General features: G+C 47.3%; 1 protein-coding gene across 3 annotated transcripts in view; it reads right to left on the minus strand.

Moving 5' to 3' along the window:
• The window catches only part of abr (ABR activator of RhoGEF and GTPase), a gene marked incomplete at its 5' end in the record, with an annotated part of 125,444 nt that overhangs the window by 7,873 nt on the left and 95,071 nt on the right, over window positions 1-22,500 (minus strand). For 2 of the 3 annotated variants that reach the window (XM_080839151.1, XM_080839152.1), the window contains one exon: window positions 127-186. In XM_080839151.1, coding sequence (XP_080695277.1) covers window positions 127-186 — 60 coding nt within the window. Of the gene's footprint in view, window positions 1-126; window positions 187-10,238; window positions 10,829-22,500 lie in introns of those variants that run through there. The other variant, XM_080839153.1, reaches the window with a different exon arrangement.

Consider the following 22,500-nt stretch of genomic DNA (forward strand, 5'->3'; position numbering starts at 1 on the left):
AACTGCTCTAAGCGCCTCCTGGAACTGTTACATGTTTGAGGCGTGAGAGTGATAGCTAATCTTGAGACTACAGGGACGTGAGGACAAGATGCCTTCCATTTTCAACTGAATCCCACGCAGACTTACCCCATTCATCTCAATCACATCCATGTGCCAATTCTTGGTCTGCACTGTCTGTGGATCCAGCTAAAAGAGAAAGAGATTCCGAAAGATTAGATTTCATTCCCCTCATGCATTTCACCAAACCCCATTACTTCTTCCCAACAAGCATTTAAGCAAATTCAAGACCTTAGCGATTTATCTCTTTTCTTTTCTTTTGGGAGACATTAATATTTAGGAATTTTGAGTAACCCATTCTATTTGGCCCAGCCTGAAGCCCATACCTAGGGGTTCGTCCCCCACTCCTAGGCATCCCCAAACTTTGATTTCCTCTCCCCACGTCTCTGAGAGGAACACTACACACACCTGACAGAAAGGTGACCTCACAAAGCCTAGATGCTTGGCACTTGCTATGTAGCTTCTAATGAAGTGGGGACAAACATACACCTAATTATAAGTAGAAATGTGAGCAATAGGAGAAGGTAACGTCTTTAAGGCTGGTCTAACATGGCATTGTCCCACAGACCCTGGCATTCCAGGCAACGCCTCCAGATATTACGTTAAGACTTAACCTTCTAACAATTCCACCCTCCATAACAACCAAGTCATCATTAAGTTTCCACATTAGATGGTGGACTATTTTCTGCAACAGCCTTTTTTCTGAAGAAGACACAGTTTTCCATTTGCCTCCCCTGTGGAAATTCCCAGACAGTCCAGCCTACTTCTTAAAAAAATCCCTGGGAACTCTAGATCAAACCAAACTCCTTCATGGATTTCCGGGAAGTTAACTCTGTAGGGGTAGGGACAGAGAGCAGTGTGGCTAAGGCAAGAGACTACTGAGAGAACCTGGTATTGCCATTCAATATGACCTATAATGTGTGTATGTGTGTGTGGTTTGTGTGTATGTGTTCATACTGTATGAGCATACATGTTGTAACAAGGGTGTGTGTGTGTGTGTGTGTGTGTGTTCTTGCCACAATGTGGTCCAGTGCAGTATTTTTCAGTGTACACTGCTGTCTAAATAACAATCAATGTAGTTGTCAAACCGTAAAATGTTTTAGTTGCTTGAAATTGTTGTTAAAGTTTTCCGTTAATGTTAAAGTAGTCAAGTTTTCAAGTTTAACCACTCAAAAATAATCAGTTACTTTACTTAGAAATTGATGCAATTGGTTTCCTGAGTTCTTTAAGTAAAGTCAGCTTGTTGGAATTTACATTAAATTCGGACAAACAGGCCGATATCTGTCTGCTGTCTCCTGTGGCCAGCCATTCCCTTCTTTCTGGTTTTTCCAAATCATGAACTTGAGGAACATCTACATGTACCAACACAGACCCTGTCTCCTGGACTGGCCCTGGTACATGTTATCACAGCCCCTAGCTTCCCACTGAGCCTGCACCTCTTGGGCTAAGAGAAAGATCCCTCTGCCATAGGCCCACACTGTCCTTTTCTCTGTTTGAACATCTGGAGGAACCCACTGCTCTAAAACAAGGTTAAATTCACAAACAACCTCACACACACACACACACACACACACACACACACACTAACACACACACACACACACACGCACACAACACACCACAAACACAACACACACAGATGTTTTCCCTGTACTGACAGGGGCTTTCCTCTGACTCCTCAGTGAGAACATGGTTGTGGCGTGATGACCAGCAGGCTTGCGTCTGGAGGAACCTGTCACTCAGGCTGGGCTCTCAGGACGCAGAGGGGGGGGTGTTACAAACACACTCCAGAGCTCCGTACGGCACAGCTGAACACAGCCCAACGCAGCTGATGGCTTTAGCAGGCCCACTCAACAGTGGCCACTAACGAGCAGACGGCCTTCGGTGTTTGTTGTAAAGATAGACTCGGGAGCGAAATAAAGAGTGTGTGTGTAAAATGATTCCCTTTTAAAAAAAGAGAGTATACAAACCAAATTACAATTACGCTACAATAAAGATACGTCCATGTTAGAATTGAAGGGCTTACGCAAATTTCAATTATTGTCAAAAAGTCAATTAGTGAGCAAAGAAAAGATGTCGTGCTGAAAATGCTTTATCCCCTCTGCAATTATGGTCATGAGTTCTTCTACGGGTGCTGCCTTTCTTTGTGACTTGAGCCAGGTATGTGCAACCCCGACACATTTGCTCTCATTTGTGAGGTTTTGAGAACAGCGGTACACAGCCCACAGCATGACCACACTCAATTATCATTACTCTTGCTGCAGTGGAGAGGGAGACCATATTGAAGCAATCTAGATCAAATTTCGTGACAACAAACGTTTGCAGACACTTTTCCCACTGTTTAACTCACCATCACTTACAGGGCAACTACAACTATGCGATTATAGTATAGCGCGGCTATTATCTGCCTAGACAGGGCGCTCTGTTGTACTGGCGTATGAGTTATAAGCTACTACTTTAATAGTGTTGAAGCATTCATCAAGACCAATGTCAGTCTAATGAACGTCATTATAAAAACTGCCATATGAAACTGTCGGCTAAGACCCAATCTCTGTCAGTGCCCATTTTCACAGCGGGGGCTAGGTAGTTAAATGAGGGCCGGCTAATCAGTGCTTTTTGGTCTTTACTGGCTCTTGCCAAACTCCCAGATGGCCTTCTGATGAGTTCTCTAGGGGCTCCCCAAAAAAGGCTCCTTTCCCTCTCTCTCTCACTTCTCCACGAATCTCTCAATTTAACCCCCGAGTACAGACGTCATTAAAAATATATAAAGTCAAGCTGGGGGGGGGGGGGACTGCAGAAAATCTCTAAACGCAGCACACTAACTGATTTGCGGAGAGGCCAGCGTTCTTCTAAGATCAGCCTGTGTGTATTGAAAGCCACGCAGGAGCACACCACATCTCTCTCGTTACATTTTTTCTAGCATGGGAAATGTTATGGCTGAAAGGGATAACCCTAAGCCTCAATTTTTTTTAAAAACACTGCATAGTTGAGGGTTTACTTACACGGCGCGTGCAATTTTCAGGAGAGATTTAGCATGGCTATCTCAGTTTAGCGCTTGATGAGAAAAGAATCATATGGGTTGCATGAAAAACGTCCCTTTGATGCAGGACATCGATAACAAAAGTGTGTGCTCTGCATGTGCCCAGAGACTGCCTTCAACAAAGAACGCCCAAAAAGGCTTAGTTGTTTGATTGTCTTGCTGCCTGGCAGCCAATCAGATGAGCATATACCCCTGGTACTACAAAGCGCATCCATAGGATACAGCGATCAAGAACAGGGCAGGACAAAGACCAAAGACTCCACTGTCTGTTTTTATTCATCTTTAAATGGAGATGAAACGGTGTGCCAGTGTTTTATCTCTCAAGCCAACCTAGACTCAGATTGCTAGCACATGCAGAGAGAGAACAAAGCGAAGGGAAGGATGTATAAATAACAACCTTATACCAGTCATGGTTTGGATTAAAACTGCTGACCTCTTAAACACATTTCCTCTCAATCAGACAAAGGAACAGTTCCCAGAAATCCCTTTGGTAAATGCCATATGACGTCCTCAATCTGACAAGACAATGAAGTCAAGCCCTGTTTCAAATTCAATCAATAATGTCTTTGTAATAAATACTGAACATTGAGATGAGAGAGAAAAAGACAAAGAGTTAAGAGAAAAAGATGAAAAAGTGTGTGTCAGAGAGAAAGACAGAGACAGAAAGAGAGAGACAGAGAGAGGGAGAGGGAGAGAGAAAGAGAGACAGACAGAAAGAGAGAGAGAGAGAGGGAGAGAATTCCAAAATTCTGCCTGTGTGAGTGACTCAGCAGAGGAAAGCTTGACTCTCCACTCGTCCCTCTGTGGGCTCAACCACTGTGAGGTTCTGCAGTGGCAGGAACACCATGTTCCCTACCCGTTCCCTCACCCTCCACAGACGCTGATGATGCTGCTACTACTGCTGCATGCCAGGCCTCACCCCAACTCTCCCCAGAGCCGCTCGAGGCTGATCTCACCCAGCGGCCTGCTCTGGGCAGGGCATTAGGGCATGACAGCTCAACAGAGTCACCTGCTGGTGTGTGTGTGTGTGTGTGTGAGCAGATAAGACCTCTTGCTAGCAGGATAGGTGATCCTCTCGTCATGGAGGAAATGTGGCAGGGAGCAGAAAAAGCCGAAACTAACATCGGATTGTCCCGTGCTCTGACAAGTCATGTGGCGGCCATTTGTGTCTCTGCGCTTCTTTAAACTTAATTCTGCATGCGTCTGTGTACAGAGATGCAAAAACACATGTGCACTGCAGACGCTTGGGTGAACGCAACCACAAGCACAGAGATCTTTGTAAACTAGAGTCATCACAGTCAGACCAAGGTGTGATTTATGAGTAGCTGCAGCACAGTTATTAAATGGGGAAGATGTCGGTTGTTTTTTGAACATAGCGGTAACATCACCATTAACCAAAGAACTGGAAGTGCTAGATTGGAATACAATTGTGGTACAGCACACAATAAGGCAAGGAAACACAAAGCAATAGCCTACCCGCTGTCAAAAGGCAAAGAAATCACTTCAAATGAATGTGCAAAACCTATGAAATCAGGAACAAGGCTCTCTTTAAAGTTCATACGGAGGTAATAAAACCTTAATCCTAATTAGTTCATTAGAATTGAGATGGAAATGTCCTACATTTCCCATTGCCTGAAATGAATAATTAAAAAGAACCTCTGATACGCAGCATTTACTCCCTCTGTTTGATTAAGGCTTTAGAGGATTGTGCCCATCTTTCCAGGGCTTTTATTCGGATAGCTGAATACTCATCATCTGACTCCCTGTTTTAATTAGCTGCTTCCACACTTTATTTTAATTAGCAGCCGTGTCCATCACTGTGCATTAGCCATTTTTTTTTTTTTTACGTTGTCTCAAATAACAACATTGAGCTTTGTTTTGACGAATCCTAATCTAAACAGGAAATCATTTGTTTGTTTACAACAACATTGAGCATCATCGCATGAGTCAGCTGAGTATGACGTGGGCGGTGCTGTTTGCTGCTGGCGAGGGGGGTGGTGTTTTTTTTTTAATAGAGAACACTGCGACGAGGGTGCTGATGAACACTAACGTGTGAGAGCATGTTTCATCTGGTCATGGTACAAACACAACGCTTAGAGTAGACACCATTGGTGGCACATGTGGTCATGGTAGGGTGTTGAGGAAATGACTGAAAATTAAGTGGGAGTGAATGTATGTATGGTTTTTGCCCAATCTTGCTTTCGCTGGTCTTATATAAGACCAAGCTTTTACATAACATACACGAATGCAACCAATGCTTGAGTGAGGATACAGTGTGCAAATCTGCCTGAACACAAACACGCACAGACGTGAAGTAAAACGCAGACACACACACATGTTCACATGGACACAAAGCTGACAGCCTCTTTCTGACCTCTGCTATGGAAACAATGAAACACTTTCTCTGTGGAAAAAAAGCACACATTGCTGAAATGGTATGTGAAATGTGCTGTTCACAGAATGCTGCTGAATCTGGTTTTCTTATCAAGTTCTCCTCTTTTGTGTCAAGCCAAAAGTATCACAGTGAGTCTTGGCACTTCACTAGCGGGACTGATTTGTGGGAACGTTGCTGTAATTATACAACTATTCAGGGGTTGGAGTGGAGGTCATTCTAATATTTACCTAAGAGACTTGATGCATTTCGCTGATGTCAGACCTCGCTCCAGTTGAGTGGTTTCCAGTAAGCGAACAAGCACCATACAGGAAGCCTTAATTCTCCGATGACTAAGAGCAGACAGTAATCGGGGCTGCTTAGAGCAAACACAACAACGTCCAACATGTGGACTAGTATGAACTACTTCGCAGTTGACATTCACTAATACGTTAATCCTATACTTATAATATATAATATAATAATCCTATATAATATGTTAAGTGATGAAAAAAAGAATATTACACTGTTACAAAACTTAGCTCAATGTGTCGGAAATGATCACACTAAGCGACTTCATGAACACTGTCTTGTTAAGGGAAGTTAGACAATCTCTGAAATAAATCCAACAAGTAGAAGCCCTCGCAAATGAGCCATAACTCACAGAGGGGATGGGAAGCCACTGGTGGACTAATTGCATGATGAATTGGAGGTGGTGTGAAGGGTAGGGCCACTGTGACCTTCCGCCTCCACGCAAAGAGCAACTCACCGCAGGGGGCTTTTCTCTCCGGCGGGGGGAGGAGGTCATCCCCAGGCACCCTTGCCCCTGTGGAATTCATTATCCAATCAGTGGGGCCTTGTTAGCCACCAACGCGGGGCGTAATGTGACCCTCGGCGGGGGTATGGGTCCCCTTCAGGTGACTGCTCGAAGATTTATGTCCCCGTATAAATGGGGCCATTAGGGGCTGGCTGGCATTTGAGGGGCCTTTTAAAAAGGTGAAGGGGGCACTGGACTCTTCTTCTTCACTGACACTGTACCGTGCTAAAATGGGAAGCCACGGGTCGGAAAACAAGACCTGGCCTTTAGTATGAGGCATCCAAAAACCACCCAAAAATGTAAAATGTTCTTCACCTGCATATATATATTCATTCATATGTATCGTGGAAGTGAACAGTAACTACAGTTGTAGTTTGGTGCTATTGTAGTTTAGTGGTATCGTCATTTAGTAGACAAATGTCGAATGGACTGGGATGGAATGTTATGTGACGTGCTGGCTATAGTCTGCCAGTGTAAGCTTGGCTGAAACATCTGCCTGTGCTCTTGCAGGCTTAATTAAAACCAGGCAGCTACCCTGAGACGAGCCACAGTGGCCCTTCTCTCAATCCTCCTCCCTGGACAACTCCATCATGTCTGTACAGTACCCTCCTTTCCCCTGCCACTTTCTCCTCTCTCATTTGTCCCCTATTAACCTGTGTCCTCTGCACTACCTCTGTCTCTCTCCCTCTTTCTGTATTCAGTGAACTGTGAGTGTGCTGAGAGGTGCTCTTCCCCTGCTAATGCTCACCTTCTCATTCCCCCCCGCAGGATGAAAGCTGCGCTGTGGTGCTCAGCGCCTCTGACCCAAGCATGCACACACACACACACACACACACACACACACACACACACACACACACACACACACACGCACACACGCTCTCTTTCTGTCTCTCTCTCTCCTGCAACTGAGACTTCATTCAGAAAACTGACGAGCCACACCTTCCCTACCTCAAAGCCTCATTCAGCACGCGAGAACAAGTAGCACGGTGATGCGTGTGAATGTGTGTAAATGTGCTACTGTGTGCACCAGGAGGAGGCGTGAAAGTGGGAACTTGTTTTATGAACCATTTCTGCAAGAATCTTTAATGTGTGGACAGGTATGTTACATGTGTAAATATGCATGCGCGTGTGCGTGTGTGTGTGTGTGTGTGTGTGTCTGTGTGTGTGTGTGTGTGTGTGTGTGTGTGAGTGTGTGTGTGTGTGTGTGTGTGTGTGTGTGTGTGTGTGTGTGGTGCCATTTGCATCTGGAGCCCAGGCTGATGAGGGATGAGGGGAGCTTTCACGAGCGATCGATGCTGTAAATGATGTGTGCACAGCAGCACATCTCCCCCTCAGCATTATGGATACACTCTATACCAGCACACATGTATAGCTGAACACACAGCAGTCTACTTTAAAACAGACACCACACATCCATCCATCCATCCATGCACACGAGCACACACACACCTGGTGGACCTCAGTACCAGTGAAGCCTGACTGCTCCCCGCTCAACAGATGATCAGTAGCACTGATCTACTGTAATGTGCTGTGTGGACAGGCTAAGGGGTCGATGGAGTGGAGCTGGGGATTGGGCTCCCTAATCCTGCTGGTCTTATGCTGGCCGGTGCCAGGAGAGAGAGAGAGAGAGCGCGGAGCAGAGGGGTCGAGGGAGCGCTCCCGCCCCGGGGCAGGTGTGGCCCTCTACATGGCCTGGCCCTTGGGCGCAGGAGTTAAGTCCTGGACTCTCAAGTCTTTGTTCTACCCTGGCTGAGTTCTGTAAGCTTATGCACATAAATTACTGTTTCAAAGTGCTGGCAGTGCAGATGCGGTACAAGGAACAGAGACCTGTTTTTTTCGCACCCTCACGTCATCTCTCACTCACTCACGCACACTTAGCTCTCTCGTTCATTATCACTTTATCTCTTTCTTTCTTTCTCTCTCTCTCTCTCTCTCTCACACACACACACACACAGAGAGACACACACACACACACACACACACACACACACACACACACACAGACACACAATCTTTGTCGCATGCAAACAGCAGAGAACAGATTCACTCGTAACAGGTCTGCAGAAGCACAGGAACACAAAAGCTGCAGGGTTCTGCTGCTGTGTGCTCTGCCGCCTTCAAGAAAACCAAAACCATAATCTCCCATTACCAAAGAGGAATGCATTCTTCTTCTCCAACATTTCACCAACGTAGAAAGATTGAGATACAAAACCCCAGATGTTAACAGCAGAAACGTTATGCCTGAACACATGAATGTTATGCTTAAAACCCATGGTATTAATTTCAGAATGTATGACAGAAACACAAACATCCAGGACCCCCACTACATCTCACTCTCTTACTCTCTTTAACTCACTTACATACTCACACACACACACACACACACACACACACACACACACACACACACACACACACACACACACACACACACACAGAAAAAACGAGAGAGACATAGAATCCTGTTGTCTGCATTTGACCCAGAATCTGAAGCTAATTTGAGGCACAGAGGAAGCAGTCATGGGAGTGAATTGCTTTTGTTAACCATAAATCAGACACAGCTTTAGCAGCCCTCCTGTTAAAGCACACGTCTACAGACAGATGAATGGAGCCGCTTGTGAAGGTTTGTCTATGTGAACACACATGCTTGGGAGTGGATGAGCATTGCGCTGGCATATGACTCAAACAATAACTGACAGATCGAGAGAGAAGGAGAGATGGTGTGTGAAAATGTGTCAGAGAGAAAGAAGTACAGACAGAAAATAAAAGAAAGAGCTAGAAAGAGAGAGAGAGAGAGAGAGACAAATACACCAATAAAATGTATGGAATCTTTGACATTGGCTGTCGTTCTCTACCGTCATGATGTGCCATATCTCTCTCTCCGTCTCTCTCACACACACAGCCCTGCATGAGAGAAGAAGCATACTGACCACCCTTCTCATGAGGACCAGCTGCTGAGAGATCAGGACTCTGAACCACCAACTCAGAGCCAAGACTGGAGCTGTACATTCCACAGAAATTACCGCTGCCATGACAGGCTGTGTGGAACCCTAACTCTTTCAATTCCATTCCCTTCAACTAAGATTCTATATTTGCACCTTTGACATACATGGAGCCGATGACAGCACATGCATAGACACGAAGCAAAGACGTGACTCAGAAGTGGGTCACATTCCCTCTGCAGTATGGTTACTGGTGTTTGGGACACTGCATGAGACACAATAGCCATAAGTCCTGCTGATGCGTGTGACAGGCTGTGATGGCACATCAAACATGGCGGATGGACGTGGATGCAGAGTGGGGGCGTGACGTGACGTGGTCGTATATTTACTAAACCCTGCTGAGCCCATAACTTCTTGCCCAAGAGCAGGCACTCTGTCAGGCCTGAGTGACTGTACCCTGCGTGCTGACCCTAGGTCAGGTTAACACAGAGTTTAAATCTCCCTTGCATACGCCGCCACATGTTCTGGAGCACGTGTCCAAAGCGTGCGCTTGTGGTCTGAACAGCCGTGCACACACACACACACACACACACACACACACACGAGTGTATGGCATGAATAGACATGACATGATCATAATGCCAAAACACTGACACAAAGGCACCTCCTGCATACATACACAGTGACTCACAACTACTATCAGTAGTGCAGCGTTAACTTGGAATTATATTTTCTCTCCCTCATGTTGTTTGTTAAAATGCACGGCACAATGTCGGATAAAAGCTGTTTACTGACACAATATTCATGAATTCTTTTTCAAAATGTTATTCTTGGTTTGACAGTCAAAAACACATTCCACATTTTGCCGCATTAGACTGAAACTAACTTGCTGAGAGGGAGAGAAAGAGAAGAGTCAGTGACACAGAGAGGGAGATGGGGAGAGCCGCTGACAGACAGAAAGAAAGAGAGAAAAGAAGAGAAAGTGCCGGGGTGAAAGAGCGTGAAGACCTTTTGTCTAAGGAGCTTGCTGCGTACGCGGCCCCACAGCTTGGCGCCGGTGTTGCCGTGCCTCTTGACGGCGGGGAGGTCGTCCACGCAGTGCTTCTCCAGGCGCTCGCAAACCGTGTTCAGGTTGTGGTCTGCCACCATGATCTCAGTCATCTTGCCGGCTGCTGGCCGCTGCTGCCCCGCTCACAGGGGAGGGGGTGGAGGGGGGGGGGTATGTGCTTCACAAGCGTGCGAGGGGGAGCCACAAACACAGATCCAAAGCTCCGTTTCCCTCACAAGTCACACAGACACCAAGAAAACCAACTCTCACGAATTTACCAGAAAATACTAGTGTTTCCCGTAGGAGAACAGAGCTGACTATCTCTCACACTCTCACAATGGAGTGGTAAAATACCAGATGAGAGTAAAAAAGTGAGAGAAATAAAGAAAGAAATCGTGTCAGAATGGCTCATTCTTCGAGAATAAGAGAGAATATTGCCATGGTTCTGTGTTTTTTCCCCCTTCTGGTCCGGAGAATTTAATCCTGAGAATTCTTCTCTGGTTCCCTCTCAGGCTTTCAGGCTAATTCCACAGGCAGCTGCCAGCATCTCCTCTTCTGCTCTGCTCTGTGCTCGATCTGATTTCCAGTAACGCAAACAGGGAGAGAGGAGGAGGAGGAGGAGGAGGAGAGAGAGGGAGGGAGAGAGAGAGCGAGTGGGGGAAGGAGAGGGAGAGAGCAAGAGAGAGGCAGCAGGCAGAGGAGGGGGGAGTGGATGAGCTGCTGCCATCACTAAACAGTACAGAGTATCCAGATGTGTGAGTGTGTGTATGAGCGTAAACATGTGTGTGGGAGTGTGTGTGTGTGTGTGTGTGTGTGTGTGTGTGTGTGTGTGTGTGTGTGAGTAAGCCACAGAAGCCTGGGCAGTGACAGGAGATGTAAGTAAAGATGTGAGTAAAGAGCTAGCCATGTATTTCAAGGGTAGACAAACTGGATAACTGCAAACATGCTTTTTCATGTATTTCCAGACTTAAAAAAGAAAAGAAAAAAGAAAGCATTTTCCTTCCCTTTTCTCCCCAGCTGAATTCCCCAAGATTCCCCAGTGGACCAAGGCACATACACTTCACTGGCCTCTCCCCGTTATGTAAGTGTGTGAGTAGGCTAGCGCTCCCATTTCACCAGCCTCTCCCTCTTTCTCACCCTCTCTCTCTCTCTCTCTCTCTCTCCCTCTCTGAGCCTCTGCACAGGGAGTCCTCTGGAGACCAGCTCCGCTTTAATTGATCCTGAGTGTTTCTGCCATGTGGCCCAACCCCTTGGCCCTCTCCTCCTCTCGCTCCACATGCCACCCTCCCCCCATTTTCCCCACCAGAGTGGCCTTCAGATCGCATGCAGAGAGTGGAGCTGAGGAGAGCTGAGGCTCAATCACTACCACTAGAATGCCCCTCTGAACACACAACCATCATCTGAACACACAACCATCATAGAGATGGTAGAGACAGGTATAGAGGGGTGTTTACCATCCATACTGCTTCTCAGGCTACACCTGAATCATTTAAAATTCTGCACTAGATGCATGGGCAATATACACACACACACACACACATACACACACACACACACACACACACACACACACACACACACACACACACATATGGATGACAGAGAGGCTCCCTGTAACACACCGGTTGTGCCCTCATCGCTGGCTCTCATTCTTCCTGAGGAGGCCCTGGGAGGGCTTGAGAGTTCAAAACGCATTCCTTACTGTACACACTCAGACACACACACACACACACACACACACACACACACACACACACACACACAGACACACACAGACACACACACACAAACACACACACACCATCTGCAACATGACAACCAACATCTGTGAGTCACTCTTCCACGCTCGTCATGTGTGTGAGGGTATCGACATGCTTCTGGCAAACATCGGCTCTGAATTTAATCATGTGTCACTCACAGACCATGACTTGCACAAGCCTTGGTGTTGTTAATGTTTTACAGAATCCTGAAGCTAACAAGAACAGAACAGAACAGGACGCTGGGACAACATGTACAGGCAGTCGACTCCAACACCGGTGTGGTGAAAAGCAGAGCGGAGATGAGAGCGGTTCTGCGTGTTTTTCGCTGTTGGACCGCCTTTCTCTGCGCCGAGGCACTCAAGGGATGACCGTGGTGGGAGGGCATGTAAGAACACTCTGCTAAGGGTAAAATCGAGGCAACAGGCATCAGGCATATGCATGCTGTGCTTCATTTCTGGTAGAGAATGCTGAAGGGAAGAGGATAAAAAAGGAACGACCTTTCCCAGTTAGGATGCCGAATGCATTTAAATAAGGCGAGGGGTTTGGTGAGAAGAGAATAACTGCTCAAACAGAAAGGGCACTGGGTGTAGGGCGCAAGAACAGCAGAAGTTCTATCTTTGGCTTTCTGTCCTTTCCATTTTACTCTTCTCCCAAACCCACCATGTTAGATTCACATAACATAAGGATAGAATCAATCAAGGTTGAAACCACCAGAATGTCTGAGCTTCAAAAGTCAGCTTTTATTCTCAGTCTAATGAAGGCAAAAATGACACTTGCTCTCATTAACCCAGAAAAACAGAGGGCATGGTGAATAATGAGGCGTGTGTGTGGGTGGGTTGGGGGGGGCTCTCTCCTGTCAGCACTGCATGGATCAGGACTACAAAGCCAAGGAGGGTAAAAGGCATCAAGTCACCCCCTTCTCTTTCACTTGCTCTTGTTGTTGTTGTCGGTGAGCGGGGTTACCCCCCGGTGTGCCGACTGTCACCTTTCCCTCTGTTATAGCATGACTGCTATGATAGAGCTGGAAGCATGTTTGAAGCATGATTAAAACAAAAACAAAAGATAACACAAAAGGGAGAGATGGAGGGTCTGAAGGGGTAAGGTGGAGGTGGTGGGATGGGGGTTACTGAGGAAAGAGAAGGACCCTCCAGGGCGAAGGAATAATGATGACAGGTAGATCTGACGTGATAGACAAGAGAGTTAATACGCTTTGACAGAAAAAAGCACACTTCCCTAACCTTTAGCTACAGACAGTCTTTTTTTTTAAGGGTTAGAAAGGTAGACATGCTTAAGATGAACACAACACTTTTGAATCCTCCGCAGTGCTGCCTTACAGGTTATTTTAGAATTTAATGACTACGTCTGGCTGAAGCATGCTGAGCATGGAGGGAGGAGAGTCTTTAACAGCAGAGGAGCGCGTAAAACAGCCCGAATGGGACTGAGCGGTCACACCACAGCACGTGCTTTAGAAGCCAGACTCGACTAAAACACACATCAACTCAAACCACACACACACACTTCACTCAATCTTGTGTCTCATCACACACACACACACACACACACACACACACACAGACACACACACACACACACACACACACACACACACACACACGCACACACACACACGCACACACACACACACACACACACACACAGTGGAGTGACTAACCAAAGGCTCACACTGTGATGTAATCATGTGTGTCTTTGGTGGCGGTTCTGCCTGGATACGGTGCCATGCGGAGGCCAGCGAGGGGCTGCAGGGCGGTGGGGCTTGGCAGGGGCCAGGGAGCATATGGCCTCTGGTAGCCCAGGCCCTAGGTGGTGACATCAGCCAGCCGCTCCTCTTAATTATAGATAAACAGCCTGGCACTGCCCCCTCTTAAAGCTCCACCAGGAGCGCTGTGGCAAAAGCCGCAGTTTTACTGTGATGTCAGGAAATACACTTTCACTTACAGAACGCCTGTGTCTTGACACGGGAGGACACGCTCACCCTGGTCCACATACTGTGCTTGACAGTCACACGGGAGAGTGGCTCATTTAGGGTAATGGGACGATAATTAATCTCAGCGACACTTGAGCGATTAATTAGCCGGCAAAGTTAGATTATGCAAATCACATTAACCGCAACTGCACAACGAGTGGAGTTCCCCCCCCCCCCCCCTCCCCTCCGTCTTTGTTGTTGGGGACATGTTGCCCATTAAGGACTCCTACTTCGTCCTCACGTGTCACTTGTTTAAGGAAGGTGCCATTGCTGTTCCTGGCACTTGAGCGGAACATATGCGAGGGCTTTGAGAAGTGCTCCAGGAGGAGGGCTAGATGGCGGCGATCCAGAGACGGATGAAAGGAGGGTCCCAGTCTGACCCGGCAGGATGCGGCTGTGCACTGCTGCGCTCCATGTGTTCTCTAAGAGGTCTTTGAAGTGACAATCACCTTAAAGCGCACAGGACCACCATAGCCCGCCTCAATATGCCCTTCCCCGCGCTCGGCCAGTGTCCTTTTCCCTTCTGCGGAGGTACAGTAACACATATGGCGGCGGGTGATACAAATCTGTGTTTTGCTGCGAAACGCCTTTTACATGAGCGCTTACAAAGGGAAGATGACTGGGCCAACTGTTCTTCTCCCTTAAGGGAGGAAGTAGTGAGGTTACGCAGACTCAGACTCGCGCACACAGCACAGATTTCTTTTTTTTTCTCTTACGCCTTCCTTGGAGATCACAGCTAGGCACACGTTGGGCTCTGTGGCAGGTTAATAAATGTTGTAAGTGAGGCATCTCTGAGACCTCTCGCAGAATAAAATGTACTACGGGAGCGGTAAACAAGAATGAAAAAGATTCACAGTGAAATAGCGTAGTGATGAAACATCAGAAAAGGCTGGCGAGAGAAAGTGATTCCAACTGATGTATTATTTAACGGGTTGAATAACGCTATTGTTTAAAAAAAAAAAAGCAGGGGTGCTTACTCTAGTGTGTTTGTGTGTGTTTGTGTGTGTGTGTGTGTGTGGGGAGGGGTCTCTGAGCTGATGCTGTGATGAGCCCATGTGACAGCTGCCTGATAAGGATTGCCATAAGCCATATCCAGGGCATGTAATTCGATCAGTGGCAATACAACAGAAATGGCGGCTCTATATTTATCCGGCCGCACTTGCACTTGGCATTCTAAGAACACTGTGGTGGAAGGAGGGGAGCTCACTCAGAACCCCCATGACTCACAGTAGTAGATAAAGAGGAGGAGGAGGAGGAGAAGGAGGAAGATGAGGAGGAGGAGGAGGAGGAGGGGGAGGAGCGAGGAGGAGTAGTAGGAGTATGAAGGCGGGAAGGAGGTGTAGGAACGAGGAGGAGGAGGGGGAGGACCAGAAGGAGGAGGATGAAGGCAGGGAGGAGGAGGAGGGTACTGGTCTTTTATCTGCCCAAGCTCAGAGTTAGTGTGAGTCTGAGCCCGGGTCCCTGGGGGGGGGGGGGGGGGGGGGGTTGGGGGAGGTCTTTGCGGCTTAAGGCTCCTTCTTTCATGTTGGGAATCTGTGATAGAAACGTCTGATGCTAATGAAGAGTTTTAGAACAAAAGCTGGGGTCCCGTCATTAGCATGGTGCGCAGCCTTACAAGTGGCCTGTTAGTTTTGAGAAAGGGGTGTGCAAATATGAGAAAGAGTTTGTGTGTGTGTGTATGTGTGTATGTGTGTGTGTGTGTGTGTGTTTATAGTCCTGGCCCGTTCTATCTCAGTTCACAGTCTTTTCAGATGACAAGCTCCATGCGATGTTTTCACTGCTAGGGAAACCAAATTCATGCTACTGTAAAGGATCGATAAATCGCACAGATGCATTCCAAAACGTCAAGGCACGGAAAAGGAAACACAAGCACGAGGCACAGACATGATGCAAGACCCTTGGAGGAGACAGCAATGATTTCAGAGCGCAGTGGGGCGCGCTGCTCTTTCTCTCTCTCTCAACAGCGGCCTGCTGACGGCACAGGCAGCGTCAATACACACGGCCATATTTAATTCATGTGAAGCATTGCTGACAACCACTCCTCTCTTTCTTTTGGGGAGGGGGGGGGGTGGGGGGGGGGAGCCCTTCTACAGGATCTCCAAGAAATGCTGTTTGGTTGCTTTGCGGCATTCTGACAGCTGTCACTGAGCCTCCGCAATAAACTTGGTAGGTCTGAAGTTCATATGGGCTGTGAAGGATATAAAAAAATGAGTGGTTCTACTCTTGGGGAGGGTGTGGGGGCTGGGGGGGGGGGGGTGACCCACATTCCATTGCTGGGGGCATGAGGCCTCGGGGATGGTGTGGTTCTATATAGTAGTTCCGTCCCCCCCCCCCCCCCCCCCCCCCCTCTTAAGACTCACCTCTGAGACCCTGCTCTGAGATGATGCTCTGCTTCACACACCACCCCTCCCCCACCCCACACACAATGTATACGCCTACACGCATGTACACACATACTACACACACCATTCCAATCATGTGCTTACACACATCTACACACCACTTCAATCATGCATTACTGACCTGAAAAAAAAAGCCTTTGCATACATCGACCCACTAACCTATGTATGTCCCTGCCGAACACATGCAAGAGCCCTTCAAAACTCAAGCCATTAGTAACACGTGAGCTGGAGACAAAAATCATACATCACGTAGCACTTTAATTATATTATATTTTTCATTTTTAATTATAATTATATAAATTCAGTTTTGGTCTATTTATAAAGGCTCTGTAGTACAACCCAATAAAATAGCCTCATCAGTCTTTTAGAACCGATTACTCTCCTAATCCATGCAATCTCATCCCAAACCATATCCCTAAAACCCTTAAATCGACGTGTAAGCAGCAACCTTTAAATCAGCCACTAATTGAAGCTCAGGTCAGATGATTGTGAAGCTAGTCAAGTCAATCCCTTAGGCCAGTCAATTAACCGCTGCTGACTATAAACAAAAAATAACATATCTGCTGACCATCCAGGAATGAGTTAGCTATACAAAGAAACAGCAGTTGTGCTCATCCAAACCCCCTGGCCTTGATTTGTAGGTTAGAGGGACCCTGACTCATCAAATAATGTTTATGGCAACATTTATGTTACCTCGTAGAATAGAAAAATGGCATGTTATTTTGTTTGTTGAAGAGATCCTATCCAGGGTGAGTATTGTATCATTTTTTCATAATTTATACAGTTTGTACTGTTATTGCAAAAGCATAGCTTCAACAAATGAGTGCCACAGAGGACACCATACAGGTTGTTAAGCCAGTCATTCTGCCTTGAGGTGCTGCCCACATCTAGAGTGTCCATCCGAGGGAAACTACTGAACCACAGGGGTGGATAAAGATGGGTAAGCAGAACAAAGGAATCATGGCAGTCCTGGCACTGAAAATCAGATCAGCCTTCTCGCTTCCCTGCTGGCCCACATGAGGGACCCTGCCTGCCCGCGCTGGCGCGCCTGTCTGTGATCCTTTCTTTTTTGGTTACCGTGGTATTTTGTCCCCGACAGAAGTGATGAGAGGGCGCAATGTGACCTAGTTCCAGGATCTCAGTGGAGGTGGCCATCTTAAATAATTCAGTGAAGAATATATGGCTGTCTGCTCAGGCGGACAGGGGGCGCAGGGACCCGCTGGCTCACCTAGAGCTAGGAGAGTCGAGGCCAGAGGCAGGGAGGGAGGGAGGGAGGGAGGGAGGGAGGGAGGGCGGAAGGACGTGGACAGATCGATTGGGTGGTTTCAACCCACTGAGAAAAACGAGACAAATATATGTGGAATACAATCCACAGCTACAAATCATCGCTACCATCCCCATCAGCACTTTTGCACTTGCACTTTTGTCACTGTTATCACCACTGCTAGAGCAGCCAAATTTAATTAAATCCTGCCCTTAGAATATCTAACCAGGACACTAGCCTTCATTACAGTTTACCAATAACAGAGACTTGCACGGACTTGAAAAGGTCAATATGTCTTGAGGAGGTGGGAAAAGTCATTGTCAGCTATCACTGGCAGCAAACGACCGTTATAGGCAGAGAGAAGACATAAAGAGAATCAATAGAGCCATCAGGGCTTTCCAAACATACTTGTATATTCACTTAATGAGCTTTGTTCCACAAGGCCAAATACAATTTTACCACTCCAGGACCAAAACAGTGGGGGTGGATAGGATAATGTTTCATTAACCTATGTGCAAGATATGTTTAGCGTCTTCCCCTTCGTCTCGTGTCACAGTGGAGGCAGCTAAGCAGTTCTTAACAGCTAATGGCAGGATAACTGAGCAGACCCTGATGACTTCCACATGGTTTGATGCCATCCCAGTGGCTTCGGGTTCCTGCCTTGGCCTCCATGCCATGCTTCTCTCGTGTAAACAGAACGCTGTGTTTTCCTGGCACAGGGCAAACATTAGCTGGAGGTTTAATCATCATTATCATCAGCGTCGTCGTCGTTGTTGTCAGCAGCAGCATCAGTGTCATCACAATCAGCCCCCAAAAAAGGAGCTGCTGGCGTGCCACCACTGTGGTGGGTCTCGGAGACTCGGACGGAGCCCTGCTTTCAATTTATCTAGCCTGCGCAGCGACCTCAGGGGAGAGCAGAGCATTGCAGACGCTCCATGCTCTGTAGCAGATACAGGGCTCCAATAACCAAAACGAACAGCAGAGAACAATGAAAACATAATCAAATTGAAAGAAAACGTAGGCGATCCATCTCTCCCTGCCCCCCTCTGTGAAACAATCCGATTCCACATTAATGGCAACCATCTGTTTGTGATTTTGTGAGGGGCTGCTGCGGATTTGTCCAAATTAAATTGAGGCTGTGGAAGCATATGCTGGCGACATTGGGTGAAGGAGGGAAAGAGAGAGGCAAAGAATGAGAGGAGGACCAGAAAGAGTGAACGCAAAGCAGATGAAGAAAAGAAAGAGAAAGCGAGTCTTAAATTGTATATGGTATGATTCATGGTATGTTAAGGCAACGAAGAAGAGGAATGGCATGAAAAGACACTCGGAGAACGAGGAGAGAGAGCTCCGAATAGGAGGAGGAGAGCTCAGTGTTTACAAACAGAGAGACAGGCTGCTGTGCAAACTGACCTCTTTATCAAAGAGACACAAACAGCATCAGGGCAGAGCATGCTGTCCCCAACGCCCACGCCAGCCCCTCACACGCGCCCTCGCTTACTAGCCCTTGGTGACAGCCACTGATGCAACAGGGCTGAAGCGGGTACGCAGCGGCCTCCACGGCGCCACATGTACAAGTGCCACCATGTGCGTGTGCCACTCTCTCTCTCTTTCTCTCCCACACTCCCTCCATCTCTGTCTGTTACACAACGTTTTACATAATTCATCGCTGTTCCTCTCGCTTCGGATGGTGCCATTTAAAGAAGCACTCTGTAAGTCCCCTCACCTCAACATTTTGGCAAAGGGGGAGTGTCTTTCTCCCTCTCTCTCTCTCTACCCCTGCGCTCTCCACCCTGCCGGCGGGCATCTCTGCGAGGGGCGCTGCAGAAGGGCGCGCTGGAGTTCACGGTGGGCCCCGGCTCGTTACGTAAGAGTGCTCCAAGCAGGAGTGCTGTCGGGGGAAGAGGCTGCACGCCCGGGAGAGGAGCCCAGGGGAAGGAGCAGCAACAGTGGAGAGCGGCGGAGAACACGCACCCCTGAGCTGGCCCTGCTTATGTGGCTCTACTGGTGCTCAAATCAGCCGCCGCAGGGGAGGGTGTGGATATGATGAGTGGTGACCTGTACTCTTCCAACGTAGGTAATTCTGGATAGAACGGTCTTTGAATTGATTAAATGTACATTCAAACATTATGCAATACTATAATTAGATGTTATATAAATGTCCTTGGTTATTAGACCATACCACACAGCGTACTGCACATATGACTCAACACCCTCAGGTTGCCAACAGAGACCTTTGGGGAAGAACTGCATCCATTCCTACTGCTTGGGGAAGCAGTGCAGCTCAGGAACCTCTGAGGAGGCCAGTTTATGGCCCTTTACGTGGGGCCCAACAGCTTCACACCCGGGTGTCGTCACTCCCCATCTGACGGTGAGGGAATATGAAGGCGTAGAAGACTGTCTTCATATCAAATGATAATTTTGAAGCTTTGTTCAGGATAGTTTTCATAACATGTTCAACACATTACACAACAGGCTGTATAGAGTATGATTCATGACTTTCTGTCTTTAGTATTTGGAACACACATTTGCAGGGGGTTTTAGCAATTTGTTTAAAAGAAATGCATCCATTTTGAGGTGTGTTTATACAAACGATATGAAAACCAGAGAGGAATTTCCGTGTTGGACCTCATAGACTCATTTTGAATACCTGATCTCTCTTTTTCTCCTACCAGTTTTGTGTAATTATCCTCAGCTTAAACCCAGAGCAGGAAGTGGCCAATCTCTTCCTGGATCACAGACAGGAAGTCAAATGTCACAGGCTCACACAGCTGAGATGAAGGAGTCGGTGTGTGGAAATGAAAGGAGAGCTGATAAGCCCACACTGGTATTCACACACATACAGGCTGAGGCCCCCATCAGACAAATATGCTGGAGGGGTCAAAGTTCAAAGTCAGGATCATGCACCCCTGAGGAGGTGATTATTTGTGTCTCTGGCAGATGTAAACACTCACATGTAGGCCAGATAGACAGAAAGGGAGAGAGAATGGGAGAGTGAGAGGTAGATGGATGGATAGATAGATAGATAGTTTAGAGAGAGAGAGAGAGATAGAAAGATGGATTGGAAAGATGGATAAGTCCTCTAGCTAGTGCACTGGCATTGGCCTTTGAGGATACAGGTCCTGTGGTGTCCAGCCTGCCCTGAAACAGTGAGAGTAAATATTTGATCTGCTCCCATTCATAATTCAGAGGCTTCCCTACCCCCTTCCCAATCTCAAACACACAGATAAATGCATGAGCACACACACACACACACACACACACACACACACACACACACACACAGACACACACAGACACACACAGACACACACACTTGTGAAGACGAGCCTGCAGTCACAGGACCAGCACAGCCACAACTGGCATTAAGGTCGATTAAATCAGAGAGGCGCGAGGCTCTGCACGAACAATTCTCCAGCAGATCTGTCGATTGGATATGCTGCACGGTAAAGATGTGTCCACGTGGGGCCTGATCTTCACCCACCTGCAGTCTTTGTCTGTGGGGGTCATTGGACATACAGTTCCACTCAGGACATTTCAGTGGAAATAAGGACACAAACGCAAAACTCTGACATATGTACACAGACACGCACTCATACACTTCACAGACATATGTACACAGACACGCACTCATACACTTCACAGACATATGTACACAGACACGCACTCATACACTTCACAGACATATGTACACAGACACGCACTCATACACTTCACAGACATATGTACACAGACACGCACTCATACACTTCACAGACGTATGTACCGGTATACAGACACGCACTCATACACTTCACAGACATATGTACACAGACACGCACTCATACACTTCACAGACATATGTATACAGACACGCACTCATACACATGACATATCAGTATACATAACACTAGCACTAGCAGTAAGCTAGTAATGTTCACTGACTGTGAGTGACAAAAACTGTGAGTCCAAACCAGAGTAGCGCTTTCTCTAAATACATCTGGCAAACCCAGGGGAGTTTCTCTCATGTTTTCCCAGACACTCAGCAGCTACATAAGGAACGTCGGGGTGGGTGGGTTTCGGGTAATGGCCTCTTAACAGCGAAGTTAGGAACCCTAACTTCCCCACCTGCCTCCCATCTACCCCTACAGTCCCGGGGTGCCATCGGGGCAAGGATGGCGGGGCTGCACAGCGCCAGGGACTGGCTGTTATCAGGCTGTGGCCGGGCCAGACAGCCTTCCTCAAAACACACAGGAGATAACAATTTGATGAATGATGGAATGACATCACGCCTATGTATTTCTGCCTGGTGCCTGCCTGGCATGTCTGAGTAATCCCTTCAGCTCCACAGACGGTCATGGTGAAGTCAAGGTGAAGTCAAGGTGAACTCTTTTCCACAGAAAGTGAAAAGTGACAGTGGTTGCCACAAATTAAAATGTCATCCATGAACAGCTGCTTATGCTCCTGTGAGGTGTCTACTGACATTGTGAGCCTTGGTGGATTTCCATAATAAAGATGTCCGTGAATGCCATTTAAAGGTGAAACTAAATGCTTCAGTGGCATTTCTGCACTTAAAAAAAAACTCTGCCTCTTCACTTATGACTTAATAATGCAAGATGTAACCTTTCCTTTGTTTCCCTTGTATTCTTTCCTTCACTCCTGTTATGCTTCCTCTTGAGAGAGAGGGTGGGGAAATTGTCCATGGCCACAGAGGGAAATCTCACTGGTAGTTCTTAGGTTTGGAGAACCTCTCACCCCTTCAAGAATGTCAAAACGCACTTTCCTTCACCGCCCTCCTAAACAGTGCAGATCCTCCTAACGCCAACAGGCCTCATG

The sequence above is a fragment of the Sprattus sprattus genome, assembly GCF_963457725.1.
Source record: "Sprattus sprattus genome assembly, chromosome: 1".
Lineage (NCBI taxonomy): Eukaryota > Metazoa > Chordata > Actinopteri > Clupeiformes > Clupeidae > Sprattus > Sprattus sprattus.